Source organism: Lissotriton vulgaris, chromosome 1_1 (assembly GCF_964263255.1).
Source record: "Lissotriton vulgaris chromosome 1_1, aLisVul1.2, whole genome shotgun sequence".
Taxonomy (NCBI): Eukaryota; Metazoa; Chordata; class Amphibia; order Caudata; family Salamandridae; genus Lissotriton; species Lissotriton vulgaris.
In genome coordinates this window covers 776,588,349-776,609,672 of record NC_141685.1, presented here as the reverse complement: position 1 = coordinate 776,609,672, position 21,324 = coordinate 776,588,349, and the positions used below count along the sequence as shown (strand labels likewise).

At 43.6% G+C, this 21,324-nt stretch overlaps 1 protein-coding gene across 2 annotated transcripts in view; it reads left to right on the top strand.

The window, feature by feature from the left end:
- TPR (translocated promoter region, nuclear basket protein) overlaps positions 1-21,324 on the top strand; it is a 684,526-nt gene that overhangs the window by 347,242 nt on the left and 315,960 nt on the right. For both annotated transcript variants that reach the window (XM_086956072.1, XM_086956065.1), the window contains exons 33-37: positions 4,557-4,755; positions 9,541-9,746; positions 10,189-10,250; positions 15,872-16,080; positions 17,015-17,287. In XM_086956072.1, coding sequence (XP_086812198.1) covers positions 4,557-4,755; positions 9,541-9,746; positions 10,189-10,250; positions 15,872-16,080; positions 17,015-17,287 — 949 coding nt within the window. The remainder of the gene's footprint in view (positions 1-4,556; positions 4,756-9,540; positions 9,747-10,188; positions 10,251-15,871; positions 16,081-17,014; positions 17,288-21,324) is intronic.

Here is a 21,324-nt window from a genome sequence, read left to right as displayed (position 1 = left end):
TTTCAAGTTGTACCTCTAAGGTAACCTCTGGGTGCATGTATTAATAAACCCATCACTGTTTTCAGTGTGGGGTTATTACAAGATGCTTGATACCAAACATCTTTGTTTTAGTGAAGCCATCATGTAGCGGGGGAACTCGTAATGACCAGTGCCCAGTACTTCTACTCAAGATGGCTTCCCTGTTCACTGGTAATGTCCAATATTCGATTTCTAGATCACATAGGCATTTCTGCTCATGCATGTATGTCCTCACATGTAATATAATGCACCCTGCCTTAGGGCTATAAGGCCTGCTGTAGGAATGACTAATTTGCATGCAGTCTCTGCAGACATGAGACATAGGGGTTGTGTCATATCATGTCTTCACTTTTGCCTGCAATATCTCACACAGCCTGCAATGGCCGTTTGCATAAGTGTGGTGAGGCGTCCTTTAGGATGGCACAATATATGCTGCGGCTCTTAGGGACCCTGTTTAGCATCCTTGCCCTAGGTACCAAAGCTACCATTTCCTAGGGACTTTTAGGGTTGCTAAAGGTATTACCAATTGGCGGAACAATTGTACAGTTTTAGGGAGAGAGCTCTGTCACTGGAGACCTGGATAGCAGGATCCCAGTGCACTTACGTGAAATTGCATCATTTACCAGGAAAAAAGTAGGGGTACTTTCCTACTCGGAGGAGTTGGGTGTCCGGCTTACAGCTTGTATTTTTATCTGTTAAGAAGATTCAGATCTAGCGGAAAGCAGGTTCTTTGATGCCAATATCGTGCAGGCACCTGATGTGGATCGGGTGAGAGGCCATGTCAAATGCTGCAGAGAGGTCCAGGAGGATGAGGGGTGCTGTGTCTCCTCTGTCAAGGATAATGCAGTTGTTGTGTGGTGATGATGAGTCCAGTTTCTATACTGGGGTAGGGCCTAAATTTGGACCGCGCAGCCTTGCATCAGACTGCACCTCTGTTTTGTCAACTTAATGTTTGCCTGAATACCTTTTGACCAATTGACACCAAACGCCTGGGAAATAGTGGTCAGATCTGCAGTGTGCCAAATTAGTTCAGATTGCTCAAACAACTGAAATATTATGAAAGAGATCCTAAAGCCTATGTTACCAACTATAAACTTCTCGGTGAATATCTCTGAATCTGAAGATAGTAAGTCCATCAAATATTAATGTAAACATGGTCTAGGTGTCATTTGTTTCCTTTCTGTGATTTGGTGATTGTTATCCAGCTGTTTCTCAGGGACAAAATATAAGTGGTTGTAATCATCAGCAATAAAGTGTATAATACTTTTTTGGCATCCATAGTAAAACAAATAATGCACATGTGCCATTTAGGTGCATGCACAGTAGGCACTAAATAAACTACCTTCCCAATTTTCTTGAGGAGTTAGGAGAAATTAATACAGAAGCAGCACAGCAGCAGAGCTAGTGCTGTTATATGCATAAGTAGTCTGGTTTTAGGCCCTCCTAATGCAGATTTCTTCCCTTCCTTATCATTCAGTTTAGAGTAAGATAGCCAAATAAATGCATTCTCCCCCATATTAGGTGGTAACAAATGAACCCCAGCCTACTGGGATCTTAAAATAAAATTCTCCTTTGCGATATGGCTGGGCAGGACTTAATGACCTTTCCGCCTGAAAAAAACATTCTTGCTCAAGTTCAGCGGATGTGGAGGATACCTATTCTTTACCTTCCAGTCTTGCCTAGGAGGTTGGGTGAGATATAAAATGCTCTATGCTTGGTCAGGGCCAGGTGGAGAGTAATGTATTTGCACCAGGGAAGCTCACGGCTTCCTCAGTGAGATGGTTCCCATTTTGTCTTACCTAATAGGTGGTAATGACGAATTTATAGCCCTTCTCACCCCTCTGGTGCCCATAGTTTGCTGTTTTGATTATATTGCTCAAAGGCAAGGGAGCTCTTCGCATTGAATAAAATCTCCTCCCCTGCCTTGCCCAAAGGAGATTGCACAAAAAATAATGAAATAAATCAAAGAAACTGACCTGGTGCAGTCTTCAGAATTGTTTTCAGTGTGCTGTTGCAGCGATTATCTGTGGAGACGCTTCCCTTTTTCAACTAGTTCTGTGGATCTCAGTAGTCCAAGAGATTTGAAAGTTGCCCCTGTGCCCTATTGACAATTTAAAACAGGGTACAGGGTCAAAAAACCTGTTAAATTCCCCTGTTCTTTGCCACATCAATAGTGGGTATTGGGCGAAAGAAGCACCTCAACCTTGAGAAATGCAGGATTCGGGATCAAAATCCACCCACAATCCTTAGGTAAGTTGTGTGATGGGTTAAATCTTACCAAATACCACTCCCTTTTAGACAAGATGGAGGTTACAAAATGCCCCTCTATCTTTCTTTTTTTGATGGACATAGAATTTGTTTTTAGATAAAAAGTTCCCAATCTGTATGTTGAGTAAGAAACCAAATATCCATTCCACAGCTTCTAAATTGGCGTCCTAACCTGGGACTAGTGGAGTGTCACAGGACTGAAGATTAGACACATTTCGAAGAACTGGCATTTTATTTGTCAGATGGTGTCCAGACATGCCTGTTTCTTTATCTCCTCTACCCCATTTTCACAAACATTATAAGGAAGTTTTGGGTCTGGAGAGCGAACATAAACCACTCTGCCCTTGGGTATAACAGAGTAGGAAACACAACTCAAAAATGCTGCCCATTTGTTCTTGGCCAATTTGGTCAGGATAAACAGTCAACCCCTCCACTGCTTAATTGCCCATGTCTGCGGGAACAAAGTCATGACATATACCCTACTTGAGCTAGGAAAGGGGGCAAACTAGTAGACCCCACACTTCTGGAAAGCAGGTGTGGCAAACAAACTCCCCCTCTGGAGCAAGGAAAGAAGAGGGCTCTAAACTCTGTCCCATTCCGACCCCCCCACCCCCTCAAATACTCCCCACTGGCCTGCATTTTTAAAAACCAAAGTCCAATTAAGGATTTAATGAATTGTGTCCAGCTGGCTACAACTGGATCCCCAGTCGTTAACTTGGACTAGTACTATGAAGGAATGTTGAAATACACCAAGTTCCCTGGTTAGGACCTGTGTTTTCATGGTGGGGTTTTGGATTCAGAGATATTTTACTGCTGAGGTGCATACCAAATTATCCAGTCTTGCAAAGTAAGCTGGAGCCAATTAAAAGAAGGTGCTGTCCTAGTAAGGGTGCTACATAGCATTATTTGTAGAACTTCGATTTACTTGTAGACATTATAGTACAATGCAGGCTGGTTTCAAGCATTCTAGTGATCCTGAGGACTGTCCCATAAGAGAAAATTAGTTATCGGTCAAGTGTTGTGGAAAAATGCCTTAATGCATATATATATATTTATTTATTTTTTGAAAGTATGGTGCTGACTAGACTTAGGGTTTGAGTGTTAGCTGGTATGTTGCTTCTGACTTTTTTGCCCTATGTTGCCTTCTATTGCCTTTTTTTCTTTGGCTGCTCAACTTGCCTATCCAGAAAAAGTTGGGGGGGGCTAAAGGGAGTAATCCATATGGGGCGTATTTATCCAAGCGCTGAAAAGCATAGTCCTTCATCAGCAGTAACGCAAGGAGTTGGATATTCATGTTCATCCTACAGCCACTGTTCGACAAGAGCTTTCAAAGTAGAAACACATTTGTAAAATGAATTGTTGAAAACTGACTGTTGATATTGATAATGAAATACTTCCATGAATGAGTGACCTTATGAAGTCCATGGTAGAGATGAAACATGTTGGCTGGGCTAACACCTTGCATTTCTGCAAATAAAAAAGTTTGGATTATACCTTGCAGGTTTGCAATAAAAAAGGAACAAGACTAACAGAATTGAAAACCTCCTTGTCTTGGATAGTAGTCTTTAGGGTCTGAATGTGGACTTTCGTGACCATCACCTAGGAATAAAATTTGTGGACTTGTTAGTATAAGATAGTGATTACTAGTTACTTGGAGTGCTGTCCCATAACTTGTCTTGACGACAGTCATTTATTATAGGAGGTTTGTGGGCAGTTGAACCTGGGAGAGAGAAAATAAGCACCCATAGTGGGATAAATTGAGTAATATACCAGTGTGATGAGGTAGAGCCCTTACTTCCAATCCTATTTCTGATTTTTTTTTTTTTTGGCATTTATTTTAAAAGTTGTAATGCAGCCTATGTTGTATACTCTAATTCAGGGGTCTCCAAACTGGTCCTGGAGGGCCAGATCCATGCCAGATTTTTAAAATTACTACATGTATCTCAATGGGGATATTCAAAAAGTCTGGCATGGATCCGGCCCTCCAGGACCGGTTTGGAGACCCCTGCTCTAATTTAAAACAAGTGTACTATGCTTCATCCTGATAACATTTAATTATAGGAACAACCGGAGGGTGGGAGGGGGTGTTAGGGGTGGGGTTGTTCCATTTTCAAAAAACCTCATATCTGTCCCCGGACTAGGTATAGATCACTGTCTTCATTTGCATTTGATTATCAGAGATATAGAGGTACTGGAAGAAATGTAGTACATTTTCAACAAGTGTACTTTTACAGTTCTTTATTTGATAAATGTGTTAATATTTTATGCAGACAATCAGTGAAAAGGAAGCAGAATCTAAATCTCTTCATGACCAGGTGGCTCAGTTGCATTCAGAGGTGACTCGCCTCCAGCACGACTTGCAGAACAAGACTACCCAAGAAGAGCAGCTCCGGCAGCAGGTGTCAGAGAAGGATGATAAAACCAGGAAAACTCTGCTCGCTGCAAAGTCCAGAATTGCACAGTTGACTGGTAAGTGCTGGCCAGGTACAAGCGCTGGAGTTCTTGTTCTCATTTGTTTCCCCTTGATTTAAACAATGATGCTAACAGAAAATGTAATTCTGTCAAATAATCTGTATCAAATATTGTTTACAAAGAATGATGACACTGTGACATCTCTATTCCCAATATTCCACCCATGCGTGGTTTCTTCAGTGTTCTAACTGTGCAGTTTAAAGGTGGTTACTAATTTATTTGAATATTTAGGTTGAGAAATGTATGAAACTATTTATTCTAGGACGTATGGGTATGCGGTGGTTTGTCTGAACAATTGATTTTTGTTTGTGTTGGTTGCACCTGGTCTATTTATTGTTATTTATTATAATGCATTAATTTCATTTTTTGATGGTTTTGCACGTTTGGCTTGTCATCTGAGCCCTTGGTTCAATTTAATTAAGCCCTTGCTAATACCAATATGGGTACTTGGGCGGAGCTTTGCTCTTGTCCACCGGGGAACACAGAGGTGACCAGGTGCCACAGACCAGCGTAGAGCGACCAGGACTCTGGCAGCACACGAGTTTTCTGAAAGCTTACACAAGCAGAGTCAAACCTAATGCAATCCCCATGGCTCCTTACAGTAGGTAGTCCGAAAGGATTGAGGCGTTCGGGAAGAGGATGTTCTCTTCCATCAACTTGGCGTTCAGTCAGTGTGGCCTAACTCTTAAGCCATTATGTGCACACCCTTTGGGAAATGGCCTGTGAGGTCTTGCTGGTGATCCCTGAAGAGTTTCAAGTCTCCTTGGCTCAAACATTTCAAGACCGCCAGGATGCAGCTGAATGTCACTAGAGCTGGCTTAGATACTGACTGATTGGGGCATGCAGTGTGCACTAATGTGGTGTTTTGCTGTCACACAATGCACTGTTCTGGCTTTTCTGGGGATGTACAGTCGTCTCTAATGGATGTCATTTGATGGGCCTCGCCTTTTTGGCAAAATGTGGATTCTGCCCTCAAATACTTTAGAGGAAGCAGAGCAGCAACATGTTACTTGGGGCTTTCAAGTTCTGCTGGACTGTTCCCCTCAGCAGCCTTGATCCTGCCAAGGCTACTCCAGAGGGCTGTGATATAGTCATTCAGATGAAGGTCAGAGCCCTCTGTCCAATTTTAGGTCTCCGCTCTCTGCATAACTTTCTACAGTCGGACAAATTAAAAATGCAAACGCCAGCCTTGGAGACATGTGACTAGATGCTTGTTTCAGACTTGCAGAAAGCCTACTTTCATGTGCTTATCCTGAAGTCCCGTAGCTGTTACTTGTGGTTCAAGTTTAACTAGGAGCATTTTAAGTTTGCTGTGCTCCACGTTCAGCGCCCCTCGGGTGTTAATGACAGTGATAGCAGTGTTTGCCACCTATCTTTGAAGTTCTCCCCTAACTCAACAACTGGCTGTTGAAGGTGACTCACCACAGTCTGTCGTAGACCACCTCCAAACAATGGCAAACCTCCCAACATTGTTGGGGTTCTCTGTCAGTGAGCCAAAGTCATACCCGACTCCTTCAAAGAGGCTTCCCTTTATAAGAGGCATTCTGGTCATGGTGCAGACAGTGAGGAGAGCCCTAGCTAGATGTTTTCGCCACTGTCAAGAACATAGTGTCTAAACATTTGTGTGTTGATGGTCCCAAGACCGCCCTTTCTAGGATCCAGATTCAGGAAAGTGTGGAGCAAGGAACTCATATTTGTAACTGCCTGGGTTCTGACGAAGGTCAGTAATGGCGAGGTCCAAGTAATTCTAGTGACTCAGGTTTGGGGATCAGGCGAGAATGGTACCCAGAACTTCTGAGCATTTGTCTTCCATTTAGGCTTGTGCTCAAGGAGAATATTCTGCTGCAGAGCAGTCTTGTGCAGGTGAGCCTGCACAATTTACACCTCCATTTGTGGAGATTGAACAGTGACGGTGAACTGCTTTCGATCTCCCTCCTGAAGTTGTCATCCTTACAGACTGGCTTTTCTCTACAGTCTATTTATGCATGACACTTAAATATATATTTTTACTCTGGGAGTAGTCTGTAATACAGACCCCTTACATGACAAACTGTTGGATGTTTTGTTGTTTGTATCTTTGGCCCAGCAAGTTCTTAGAGAGGTCACCATTAAAGACTATTTGCCAACCGTTTCGGCTTTTTTTACTTTGCTGGACCAACTATCTGCTTAAATCACCTGTTGTGATGCAGGTAGTTGGAGGTTTTATGCATGTTCCTTCCCAAGCCATTTGTGATGCTGAAGTGGGATCTTAAATTGGTCCTTACATTCTGTGTGTGCCCCTTTCGAGCCAATGCACAACTGCTCATTGCGTTTTCAGACTCTCAAAGGTCTTCCTCATACTTTTCACTTCAGTTCATCGCATGAGTGAACTCCAGGCTCTTACGGTGCATCACTCTCCTCTAGTCTTTTCCCAGGCAAACTGCTGTTTAGGACCAGGGTGGCCTTTTCAATGTAGTTGGGACACTTTCTTGACGTTCTTTACCCTGCCTCACCCTATCGAATAATGAGGCTCCATATGCTGCATCCCACAAGAACCATAAGCTTTTACATAGATGGAGCAAAAGGCCATAAAGTGGCCAAATGGCTTTGTGGCGTCTCCGAGGCAAAGATAGGTAAGGCGATGCAGAAAAGTACTCTGTCAAAGTGGATAGTCGTCTGCATTAAGATCTGCTGCAGATTTTCCAAGCAGCAGAATCTGGAGGGGTTGGGGGCTCATTCCACCAGGGCCTATGCTGCTACCACTGTGTTAGCATGCGGGAAGCCTGTTCTTGAAATGTGCTAGGCCGCAACGTGGGCCTCTGTGCTCATGTTTGAAGCACTACTGCCTTGACAGCCACGTCTGGCGGGAAGTGCATTTCACCCGTTTGGTCCTGCAGGGCTTTTTGATCTGAGCCAACCCAAAGACCTCCACCTTTGTATGTACTGCTTTGGTATCTAATCCATAGTTTAGGAACCTATGGTTAGAAGTATACATCAGAAGAACAAGTTCTGTTCAACTGTAACATTCTTTTGTGAAAACTGCAGTAACGTTGAATATCCTCCAGAAAGAGTGTTACCGAAGGAAATTAGCTTGGTTTGACTCTTCTTTTCCATTGACTGTTTTGAGAACCCGAATGCTCCCTACCTCACACTGGTTCTCTCTTCAGTCCTTTAATCATATTTTATGGGCAATAGGAAGAACTGCAATAATATCGAACCTAGTGCGAAGAAACTATGTACACTAGTGAGGTTTTATGTCCCGCCCAGAATATAGTTTTTTTTTAGCTCCAGTTTTTGTCAAAAACATTTTACTTGCATGTCAGGAAATCATTTTCCTATCTAAAGTAAAACAAGCATTGGCATAGCCAATAGGTCTCGGTGGTGTTTTCACTGATGTGTTGCACAAATACTTTACACATTGTCTCTAAGTTAAGCCTGACTGAGTGGGAGGGGGTGAGAACAGGTTAATTTTGGGGTTGTTTATGCCTTACCCTGCCTAGGACTATGGTTGCTGCTTGGCCAGGGTTCACACCCCAGTCAACCAGTAACCCAAATGTTAACAATTCGTATTCGCCATGCACGGATTTACACACAACATACAGAAAAATATGCAAATGTACTTGCACTATGTAGGCATCTCAACAGTAATAGACTTCTATGCACTCACTTATTAAAATTGATCAACACATTCAGGTACCTAGGCACACATTCATTACACAAGTTGGGAGCTATGCAAATAAAACTACATGTTAATTCATCCATGTTTACGCAAAAATGAGAGGTGCCCATACAGGCATTTACTACTCACTTGGGACACGCACAAGCCCCCACACAGCTGCCAAGTGGCCTCACTTCCTGCGTAATACCTTAAGCCCGTTCTGGGTTTTTGCTCAACATTTCTAAAGCTACCATATGGTGAATCAAACTCTCGGTGTGGGCGTCGATGGGCCGCAGCATCCTAGGTTTGCGGTCTAGATTAACTGAAGTGAAAGTGCTTGTGGGCTGCACGAGCGGATCAACAGTGAACGCTCTGGATTTCACATGTGAAGGTGCTGCTACGGGGCGGCCGCTTCTCACGGCAAAAGGCCTCAAACGCAAGAGACTTTCTTGCTGAACACGTCTTCAAAGGGTTGTAAGCAGAGGGTGCCTGCGAGCGATGCAGCGCTGGAAGGGAGGCAGATAGTGGCTGCGCACATGCGTGCTTGCTGAAAGAGTCTTCAAAGGGCTGTAAGCAGAGGGTGCCCGCGAGCGATGCAGCGCTTAAAGGTAGGCAGATGGCGGCTGTGCGCGTGCACGCTCGGGTAACTGCAAGTTTGAGGCCAGCAAAATGCGTCTGGTAGCACTTTAGAAACCCAAATACTAAATGTCTCGCAGGACAGCGCAGGCTCGGGCAAGACCTAAAAAAACTGCTTGGGCATACTGTTAACTTGTCTAGCATGTATATTGATTTTGATTTTGGTTACCCTCCACCCTATATATGGGCATAATGGGCGATGTTACTGTGCATGCTTTGGGGATGTAAACTTCTAAAAATGGCAAAGATATTTACAAAAACTAATTCTGTCCGATTATCCTGACCATGTCCTCAATCCAAGTCTGAAATTGTAGGTCGCTCATCAGTCCTAAACAGTAATAAGGGCTTCCTGATGGCATTAGTCACATGCACATTTCGACATTATTTAAAACCTTATTCCCGGCCCCCCTGAGGAGATCTAAAACTTAATCTTTGATCTTCCACAAGTAGTGATTTGATTTTAAGTACTTACATTTACAGTGAACCCAAATTGGTTTTTTTCTTTTCAGCAGCCAAAGATCAGTTTTCGAAGGAAACTGAGGAGCTGAAGCAGAAGATCACTGCTATGGACCAGCAGAAGGAGGAGCTTGATGTGCGGATGAGTGCTCTTAAATCTCAGTATGAGGGACGCATCTGCCGTCTGGAAAGGGAGATGCGGGAGCAACAAGAGAGGCATCATGAGCAGCGAGATGAGCCTCAAGAATCCACAAGCAAGGTACAGAGGGCTTGCTGTTTAGCATTGGCTAAATGGCAGGGTTTGCTCTATTAAGCGTTTTAGAGGCGCCTGAGTGAGTTATGAATAAGAGCCTCATGCAATATGTGACTTATTGATTTTTTTCGACAGCATCTTTGTGATAAGTTGTTGGTTACTTCATGAACCTTCTCATTATCCACACCCATTTCTTAATTGAGTAAATGCTGTACTCCTAGGAGGCCTTTAAATAGGGAAACATGCTTCAGAATGTATTTCAGTTTACTTAGCCCTCATCGTCACATCAGGGCAAAAACATTGTTTATTGTAGTTCTTCTTCTTAATTGGCATGTTGATTTATATCTTTTTTATCTAACGCTTCCTACAGTTAACATTAAATATTTAACACATGCTGATAAATGTACTCTAGATGCCTTAATAGAGTTTATAAACTTTGTTCCAATAGGCTCAAGAGCAACAACGCCAGATAACACTTAAGCCTACAGCAACTTCTGGTGAAAGGGGAACGTAAGTAACACACATTTTGCATGAGTGCATTAGAATTCTAGTTTCTGTTAGTACAGGCTCTGGAAATTTAACAATCTTCCAGTGTTTGGAGGTAGCATGTCCGGTTTAGATTTTCATTCCATTAAGAGGTTTTCTTCTCTTGTTGTTGGTGGACCAAAGACCTCTGATCTCCATCTTCTTCCTGATAATACGCATCTCAGTATGTTCTAACAAAATTAGCAATACCCTAGAACCACCAGTGTGTACCTAAAGAGACCTGACTTCATTCACATATCTCCTGTTGGTCAAAGGTAGGGAAGTGGCTTTCCCCAAAAGTGCACTTTTTTTGTGGAAGCTAGCCTAGTGTAGAATAGTTAACTCTTGGTCAAAACATACATGTGAACAATTCAGTGTACTAAAGTGATGCACCTTACTACTATGATTTATGTGGAATTTGTTACATTAGGAAACCGAAGTATAGATCATTCAGCTGATAAACATGCCTTTTTTGTTTGGTGGGAATCCCTCCAGCAACGTATATTGGATTGATAATGTCCTTTTGAGCGGGGATGAATTTTAACAGACAGATTTTTTACGTACCTAGGCCTACTAGGTTTTCCTCTACTGCCTTATTCATTCATCAGCTGTATGATGAGGTGGAATTGCGCTATGGAACATCTGTGTTCAGTTAGTGATGGTGTGTCACTGAACGCTTTTCAACTCTCACCCAAGCAGTTAAACATTATTGAGGTTTTGCAACACTTATTCACCGGGTGACTTTAATGATGCAGACTATTTGGTGGAACTCTATAACAGCCCTTGAACAATTATGGACTACGAGGAGTAAGCACAACACAAGAAGCCTTTCCTAGCAAATGCAGGCTGAAACTATTAGTAATGGAGCCTGTAGTGAGGAATTGAGGAAGGTGGCTTTTATTTTCTTCTGGAAAAAATGCAGGGTCTACAGAGCACGTCCTGACAGAGTGCGAATTGCTAAAAGATGTGTAACGAGGAATGTGCAGAGGATCCATGTGCGAATCAAGACATGTGTGCATAGAGAGATGGGAACTATTGAGGAAGAAATGAAGAGACTAGTGAGGGATAGACAGATAGGTCAAGAGTACCAGTCTAAATTGATGCTAAACTGAATACTGAAGTGTTCGAGAATGAGTCTGCGAGACTGTAGAATATATGACCAAACTTAATGAAAGTAACCGCGCTATCAGACTCCTTTCCAAGTTAATGATGATGGAAACCGCACACAACCATGCTCTTCTGACCCCTGTGGGATACTCAATTACTGACACATTTGCGGCATAGTACAGAAACTTCACTGTAGCAGTAAAGGAAGTGACCAAGGTAAATACTGACATATTTAAGATGTACACCTTGTGAATGTGTTTACAGTGCTAGGCTAAGTAACTTGACACACTGATGGTGGGACAAAGGACGATAAGGGCTTGGCGCTAGGAAAAACAGTGGGTAGTAGTGAACTGACAATAGCAGATTTAATGGGACCCCCTCAAATTTAAATACGGCCAGGGAAAGGAGGGGAATGAAAAACACAGCAAAGAGAACAATTTTCCCTCAATGGCCACACTACTTCAATACAGATATATATGCAATTTTTTATGTAATATTGGTGACAAATACACAACAATCTTGTTCATTTTCTTAAACTATAGAATTTTATTAATTATTTCCAAGTTATCATTTCTTTTTTATAATAATCTTTTCTCATATTTGTTCAAAGGTGGAGAATTTCATTAAAAAAAAAAAACGTTTTTTTAGTATTCAATTCACAGACAGTTTTATAATTCATTCAAACAAGAAAGAAAACACAATAAATAAACACAATACATAGTTAAATACAGAAGAATCAATTCACCCAAATAGTTATACCCCTGGTAGCTAACAGTCCATCACAACATTCTCACACAGGCATACCCTCACCACATTCATAACCACAATATCTGAAAAAAGGAAACTGGATCCAAGTTGGCAGAGACACCCTGCCAATCTACAGGTCTCAAGACACAGTATGAGACCCCGCACTTCGTCGACGCGCGTTTCGGCGGCGCAAGGCCACCTTCCTCAGGGCCTCTTCCAGATAAGCAAACTCATATATCCAGGGGACGTTAAAAAGATAGATTACTAATCCTGCCCTTTAGGGGGGATTTCAGCAGTTAGACCCTGTGTTTTTCTGTATATCCTAAATCAGAAGGATTCCAATATGGCTCCCCCAAAAAAATGCTGATGTAATTCTTATTGAAGGGTCATATTAAGTGTACTCGCAGAGTAAAATTGTGGTATTTCCCTCAGCTCTTTAAGTAGACTGGTACTTCAGAAATTTCAATCTCTCCTGTCCAAGATTTCTGTCTTTTCCGGTCGATTGTGAGGCAATGACTCCCAATACATACGAATGTCTTAATTCCAATATAACTGCGGGCCAGCGTGTCTTCCAGCTTCCTAACACGATTTGCTATTTGTGAACTGACCCCTGAATCTTGAGAAAATGTGCCAGGACCTTTTGATCCCACCTTATTAGAATTGTGCCATGCTGCAAAAAAACGTGACCTTCTCCCAATCACTACTAAGGAGGTGATTGTGAGGACTATCACGAAATTTGGCATTGATCAACTTGATATTGACATGTTGCAGTTAAGTGATAGTGAAAGAATTTCTGCAGTGTTATCAGACATGATGCTAGAGCTGTTCAGATCTATACTGGTTAGGACTAAAAGTGAACATGGTGAAATCATATCTGTTAATGATCTGGCCAGTTCTCAATATGACTGGATGCACTACCTGCCACGCCACATGGCTGGAAATTAGAAATGTTTAAGTACCAGGGCATACAAGTATACTACTATAGGTCCAAGCTAAATGAAATTATCAGGAAGACACTATTGGCATCCTGAAATGCTATCATAAACCGGAAAAAGCTTCCACTGGTAGTGATCAGATGGATAAAACTCTCAAAGGTAGTCCCCGTTTCCTGTATTATTTGGTAAATCGATCTCAAAATTACCTTAAGGCTCATTCAAACGCTAAAATCATGGCTGACTGATCTTAATAAGTAGACCATCAAATACTGTAAGTTGTACACAGAATGACTTTTGGGCCCAAGGCAGAATGACCTGCAACCAAAATGGCCATTGTAGCAACTCAGTAAGTCTTCATAATGTCGTCAAAGTAATAGTCCTCAATGGGAAAAGGCGCATGCTGAGCTGAAGATCGATCCGCCCGTTAGAACTTCTTACTGGCATGTTTCTTGATCTAGCAAACATCCGTATTATGCATCATTATCAGTTGCACTTTAAAAGTGGGTGATCTCGCACATCAGTCAGTTGTTCAAAAGTGAATGCATCATTGATTAGCTGCTACATGAGACTGGTTAAGTCTGTGCTCTTGAGTGCATTCATAATTCGCTTTGCTGAGCAGTTAAAGTGGCTTACGTTTCAGCCATTTCCAAAAAGAGGGACAACCTAATAGTAAAGAAACTATATGGCTATAAGGAGTTGGCAGTCAATGCCAACTAAAGTTCAGATACAAGCTCTTAGTTAACAAACATTTTCCCCATCGGTCCACAGTTATTGAGGGCTCAGACCTCTTAAAATATTGGAGGCAATTCTTGTGCTGAGTTCTATGTGCTGTCTCCTTAGCAGGAACCAGATTAATTAGAAAGTGTTTAGAGGTAGGCTACCAAGAGGGCAAGCTATTAAAACAAATTATCTTGTACAGAGCTGTTACAAGTGCAAACAGTGGAGGAAATGGGCAGGTGAGTGAGATGAAGTATTATTTTTTGAGTGGATGAATACAGTTGCACTGAAACACTTCAGTGTAAGATTACTGCAATGACCACACTATGGGGAATAGGACGCCAGGTTGGCACACCAGGAAAGTTAGAAATAATATTCATGCAAAGGGGTAGTGCAACAATGTTGCAGTAGAAGAGATGGAGAAGATCTCAAATACACCTGTTGAATAATTGGAGTACAGTAGTACCATTAAAACAAGTTTATAGTTGTGGCTGTGTATAGGTAACGAGGAGTTGACTGCTTTGGTTTTCCTTGATCGGTGATCTTGTTCTGTTATTTGGTTCATTTTGAAGCCGAGCAAACTTTCTGTACTAAATTCTGTTTGCAAATGTTACCCTTTCCAACTCAACACTTCTGAGTTTTGTTGTCTCCATGCATAATGTGGTCTCTTATGTTTAAAGCTAGCAATATAACCACATATGTTGTGGCACCATGTTCACACCTTTTCCCCTCCCCACTCATGCATTCTCTCCCAGGAGCACACGCATTCTTAAATGCTCTATGCTAATATGAATTCAGGGATTATAAGGATGACCCTCTTGAGGGCAGTGTTGAGGACTCCAAAGTGTTAAACAAAAAGGGAATTTTGCTGGTAGATGTAGGTTCATTCAGGGGTTCAACAAGGTAGATTTGTTCATAACTCACTGTTGATTTAGGCATAAGAAAATATCTGTGGGCCAGCAGGATGCACAGTGCATTTGTGTTTACAGTGAACTACTGCACCACACTTGCTCTGTGCATCCTTCTGAACGGTGTGTGCACCACTGTGTCTTTCATAGAAAGCATATTTTGGGAATTATCGGCTCTAAGCACTCTGGTGTTGTGGGAGTGAGAAGGAAAACTGACAGCCCTGCATTGTCTTGTAAAAGAATGTGTGCACGTTCAAAATTCAATCATCTGAACAAGGCCAAAAGTGGACAATTTGCTGTTGGGCTTGTTTTTGTGGTTGCAGGGAGTTTAATGTAAAGTCTTGCCACTAAATAAATTCTCCCCACCCCCTTCCAATAAAGATTGGCCCAGTTCTCTCAAATGGTAATTCTGATTAATTATTTTAACCCTAGATTTCTCACCTTTAGAATATTCCCAAATGCCAGAATGAATCTAGGGAAGTCTTAAGCAATGCTTCTGCTTCATAGCACCTTATTGCTCAGTACTGGCCTGAAACTGACTGAGCAGAACCGCTGTCCCGGAGTTCTGACATAAGTTTCTTTCTGCACCTTGTGGGAACCGGAACTCTACTCCAAATGCCCTCCACCCCACCTCCCCCCCCCCCCCTGATTTTAAAATATTTCTAAGTGTGCTACGGAACATTGTCCGTACTGAAAGCCGGGTGCCGAGACTGCAATACAAGGTTTATATGTGGTAATGGGAATCTGGACAAGACTTCAAGTCATGCGCTATTTGTACCCTCATGCATCCAAAGGCAATTCAGGACTGGGGGGCATTAGTGTCTTGTAGCACTAGAAGAGTTTACAGTTGGATCATAGATTCCGCCCCAAGTCACAGTCCAGGACAGAGTTCTGCAAAAAAATCCACTTTCAGGTCCAAGTCTTCCAGTAAATCAAAGTCTTCCATTCACCAACTTACAATGCTAACCATGCCTCCTTCTGAATTCTTCCCATCTTTTGCCTCATAGTTTCTACAGCTCATTTGTCAGCAAATGTGATATAGAAATGCACAGTAGGAAACCTATTATGCCTAATGATTCCTTTTGTGAAGTATGACCGGATTAAAGCAAGAAATTTCAACTGTAATTTTATGTTTGTTGCTGGAAATATAGAATGGAATTATTTTACTCCTGGTTAATGTTTTGCCTTCTAGAGCAAGTACCTCTGAGCCCCCAACTGCAAATATCAAGCCAACACCCGTTGTGGCAACTCCAAGCAAAGGCACTGCTGCTGCCTTACCAGGAAATAAGCCAACACCTCGAGCCAGTATCCGCCCAATGGTTACGCCAGCCACCGTTAGCACACCCACCACCACGCCAACAGCCACAGTCATGCCTACCACACAGGTGGAAAGCCAAGAAGGTATGCAGTTTTCATCAATATATACTTAGTCACCGATCACCTCTTCAAAGCAGCTAACAACCTGTTAGACTTTGCCATGTAACTAAATAGCTTTCTTGAAGATTCTGTGATTCATTTTCTGTTCTCCATTTCAACATCTTCCGCTATCTTGACAGATACTAGCCAGCAGGGGATTAGGCTAACTGCCTTTTCAGTAACCAAATGGTGCATTATTGTGCATGCCTCTTTTCCATTTTAAGGTCTTTTTTACCACCTGCTGGTTGCAATAAGAAATTGCTTTTTATAAACAAACCTTTGCCGAGCCCTTCTTTCACTTTCAGATCTTACATAGTATGCCACATTTTGTACTAGTTAGCAAAAATATTTTTTAATAATTCTGTCATAGAATTAAAAAGAAATGCAAGTTCTGTTTATTGAAGTTAATTAGCCGTTTAAAATGTACTTTCTGGATAAGTTGCTAGCAAATGGCAAAGTTCTTTTCAGTTTGAATTCTTGCATTGCACTTTAATATCTAGCCAAAGAGCCTTAACAAGTATCCTTGTATGTTATTTTTAAATGGGGATAGTTTTTGGAATGTTTGTGTTTAGCATACAGGACTTTCTAAATGTTCTGTTGGTTTATAGTTTTTTTAAGTGTTTGTATGATTTTGGCAAGTCATTTACAAACTCCCAATGTACCATGGAGTAAGGCTGCCTTTTCATCAGTTAACCACCTAGTTCTTTTTAGTCTGTTATGTGTAAGCTAAATGATTGCCTTCTGAAATCAGTTTGTTAAACATCTTCCCCTGTAGTTTATGGCTTTAATGTGCTTGATAAGAATCCGAGAAGACTTAATGACTGGTCTTCCTGAAAAGAGCTGTATCCCTTCTACTTTTCTGCAAGTAAGCCTTGTTCTAAGTAATGTTTGATATTCTGTGCTGGATCTTACTTTTCAGCTATGCAACAGGAAGGACCTGTTGAGCATGTTCCCGTTTTTGGCAGCACCAGCGGCTCAGTCCGATCAACCAGTCCGAATGTACAGGCATCCATTTCTCAGCCCATCTTGAATGTCCAGCAGCAGAGCCAAACAACCGCTTTCGTGCAGCCTACTCAGCAGAGCCATGCTCAAATAGAGCCATCGACGCAAGAGCCAACACCTGCCACGGTTGAGGTTGTACAGAGTTCACCCATTGAGAGGCCCACCACTTCCACTGCAGTCTTTGGCACAGGTTAGTTATGCATGAGAACAAGGTGACACCATGTTTTATTTTTAGTATTTGACAGTTTCCCTTCTGTCTAACATCACAGAATGATTCGTTTTTCACACAGATTTATCAACTGATCGGAACAACCTCATGTACTCAAATTGTAAAACATGGCATGATGTCCAGTGGCACATTCCACAATTGTCCCAATTTTTTCCATGCGCAAATCAGTTTCCACTAATATGCTTCAATATAGGTATCTGAAAGAAACAGTGATAGATTCCTTACCTTAGAATTACCCCCAGGCGTCCAACTGGATCTGGAAAGTTTTCTTCAGCAGTACCCCTGCATGTCGGAAGGTGGCGTCATGCGGCTCTGTGTCCGTTGTTGGCATAGAGGTGACGTTGCGGCAGCTACTTAGACACCGCCCTCGCGCGCTGACGTCAGTTCTTTCTTTTTCCACGCCAGCAAGCGCAGGTCCGGAGGGAGTGGTACGCCCAATCATTTTTTGATCGAGGTTTTGAGGCTTATCGTCTCAGCTTTTTTCGAGTCAATCGACTCCTGGTGTCGTAGGGATGCCCAGTTTCAAGTTGTGCGGGGATTGTCATTGGATGATGTCGGTGACGGACCAGCACTGTGTGTCTCTCTACTGCCTGGGGCGCAACCAGGACCCCAAGTGGTGCCTCGACTGCCGAGCTATGGCGCAGAAGACTTTGAGGGAGCAGTCACGAAAGTAGCTTAAAGTCTGGGAGTCGGCTCCACGCCGCTACAGGTCCTGGTCCCGTGGAGGTCGAGGGACCGGTCGTGGAGCCATCACCATCCTTCGTCTGGATCGAAGTCTTCGCACCCGGGGTCAGGTAAGACAAAGCACAAGAAGTCGAAGAAGCGTCATCGCTCGATGGCTTCCCCTCGTCCGTCTTGGCTGAGGGTGCGGGTGGTGCCTCCCCCGCGGCTCTGGCGGTGCCTCCCCCGCGGCTCTGGCGGTGCCTCCCCCGCGGCTCTGGCGGTGCCTCCCCCGCGGCTCTGGCGGTGCCTCCCCCGCGGCTCTGGCGGTGCCTCCCCCGCGGCTCTGGCGGTGCCTCCCCCGCGGCTCTGGCGGTGCCTCCCCCGCGGCTCTGGCGGTGCCTCCCCCGCGGCTCTGGCGGTGCCTCCCCCGCGGCTCTGGCGGTGCCTACGATGTCGCTGTCGACCTACTCGCTATTCCCAGATCTGTCGGCTACTCCGGTCCAGCTACAGGAATTTTTCAGCCATGGCCCGCCTCTTTGGGCCGTCAGGCCCCATGGACCGGTCTGGGGGTCTGCGCCCTTCACTGTCGGCCGCTCCAGCATCACTGTCGGCTCCGGCCTCAGCTCTGGCCTCGGCGCCGCAGTCCCCCAAGGATCCAAGCCTGGATCCCGGTCGACGCTGGTTGACCTCGTTATACCTCCACCGGCGTCGACCACACCGGCACCACCTCAGATGTCGCCCGGCGCCTCGGACGACGTCTCCTCCAGTCTCAGCCCTGACATGGAGCCGGAATGGCGTTGCTTGGCGCAGATTCAGACGCCAAAGGAGCCTTTCTACCCCTATGTCCAGCCTCCGTATGTTTGGCCTGTACAAAAGCCTTCGGTGGAAGGGAAGGGAAGCGGAAGGTGCTGAGGGCCCTCTCACAGCTTAGTGTGAGTAGGACCCGGACTGGGCAGAGGAACTGGGGGTTGCCAGGGATCTGGACACCTCTCCTGACCTTTGTATGCTTACTCCTCCTACCGTGGCTGTGGAGGTGGGTGCAAGTTATGCAGTGGTGTTGCGTGGGGCGGCGGAGGCCCTCTAACTCCCTACAGTGGCCGTCAGAACTAACCTACAGAAGTTCTTCAGCCTACGTCTACCTCTGTGGAGCCACTGCTGCCCTTTAAGGAGGCACTTTCTGGCGTTCTTTTGGGCACCTGATCCATGCCCAACACGGGGGCTCCTGTGGATAGGAGCGTGGCCTGACTCCATCGCCGGCGACCCCTATCTTCCTCTCCCAACACCCCACCCCTGAGAGCTTGGTTGTCCAAGCCTCAACTTCCCAGAGCGCAATCCCTACTGCACACCCGGACAGGGAAGCCAAGAGACTGGAACAATTTTGGAAGAATATTTTTTCTTCTGCCAGTTCAGGGCTGCGTTCTGTGAACACTGCAGTCCTCTTGGGCCATTATTCCCACTCCGTGTGGGATACGGTGGCGCAGGTGCTGCCTCAATGTACGGAGGAAGCGCGGATAGTGCTCTCTCAAGCTATTGGCGGAGGACTACTGGCTTCTCGGGTAAGGACAGCCAGTAGATGGAATTAGTAGGCTGAAGGGGCAGGTTGCAGTGCTCAAAAAGTGTGAAAAGAAGAAATAGTGATATTAAAAATACCTGTCGTGATGTCTAAAGGTACTTTATTGGATGCGACCATCACAACGGCATGGTTAAAAACAGAGTGAAGATAGTATGTAAAGAATTACTATCCATCATAGATATTTATTGGTCGACATGTTTCAGCCTAGAACAGGCTTTCATCAGGACCTTTGATGTACACTACTGCAACAGTGATAGCAAACTGAAATAGAAAAATGATTATGTAGACCTACCGGTATGTTTTAACTCCGAGGCAGTCTCATATCATAGTATCATAAACTCTCCTAAGGAAAAGAAAACACAAACAAAGATACACACAAAACAGAGCAGATATCAATATTGTAAAAAGCATCTGATGTATTGAAATCAGTGTACCTAGATTTGGTATGGTTGACTCACCCATATATGAAGGGGAGAAGACCTCACCTCGCCTGGCGCTCGCTCAGGACAGAGAGGCCACGCTCTAAATCGGGGTAGAAAAACATGAAAAGATCACATGTATAAACTATGCCAAAAAGTGCAAATTTATTTCTATTGTAACTCCAAGTGGGTGGCGGTCAATGGCAGAGCTGCAGAACAGATGTAATGATGGCAAAGAATGAGAAAGAAGAGCGCTTCAAATCGATATAATTTCCAAGTGCTCTTATATAGTTGGAAAAATCTCACACATCTTTACTAGCGACTGTATCTAGAAATCGCGTGAAGGGACAGCATGTCTCATGTATTTAAAACACATTCTCAATGCATATGGCACATAGTATGAAGATCTAAAGCCCGATATAACGGAGGCTTCCGGTTTGTGTCCAGCACCAATCATTGAACACTGACGGGAACAGAGAGGTTTTCACTCTGGTCCGCATATGGTCGTTTTAGCTCGCTACTACGGACAGGCTCACTACCTTCCCCTTGGCTCAGACGCCAGACCAAAGTGACGACGGATAGGTGAGTGAGTCTTCCGTTATATCGGGCTTTAGATCTTCATACTATGTGCCATATGAATTGAGAACGTGTTTTAAATACATGAGACATGCTGTCTCTGCTTTAAGAGTTTAGTATAGTCGTGTCTTACATGTACATCTTTTTCAGACATACCTCTTAAGACTCCCTGTTAAACTATTGAGCATAGGTGTATTTTTTTCTCACACCCTTCACGCGATTTCTAGATACAGTCGCTAGTTAAGATGTGTGAGCGAGCGCCAGGCGATGTGAGGTCTTCTCCCCTTCATATATGGGTGAGTCAACCAGACCAAATCTAGGTACACTGATTTCAATACATCAGATGCTTTTTACAATATTGATATCTGCTCTGTTTTGTGTGTATCTTTGTTTGTGTTTTCTTTTCCTTAGGAGAGTTTGATACTATGATATGAGACTGCCTCTGAGTTAAAACATACCGGTAGGTCTACATAATCATTTTTCTATTTCAGTTTGCTATCACTGTTGCAGTAGTGTACATCAAAGGTCCTGATGAAAGCCTGTTCTAGGCTGAAACATGTCGACCAATAAATATCTATGATGGATAGTAATTCTTTACATACTATCTTCACTCTGTTTTTAACCATGCCGTTGTGATGGTCACATCCAATAAAGTACCTTTAGACATCACGACAGGTATTTTTAATATCACTATTTATTCTTTTCACACGTTTTGAGCACTGCAACCTGCCCCTTCAGCCTACTAATTCCATCTACTGGCTGTCCTT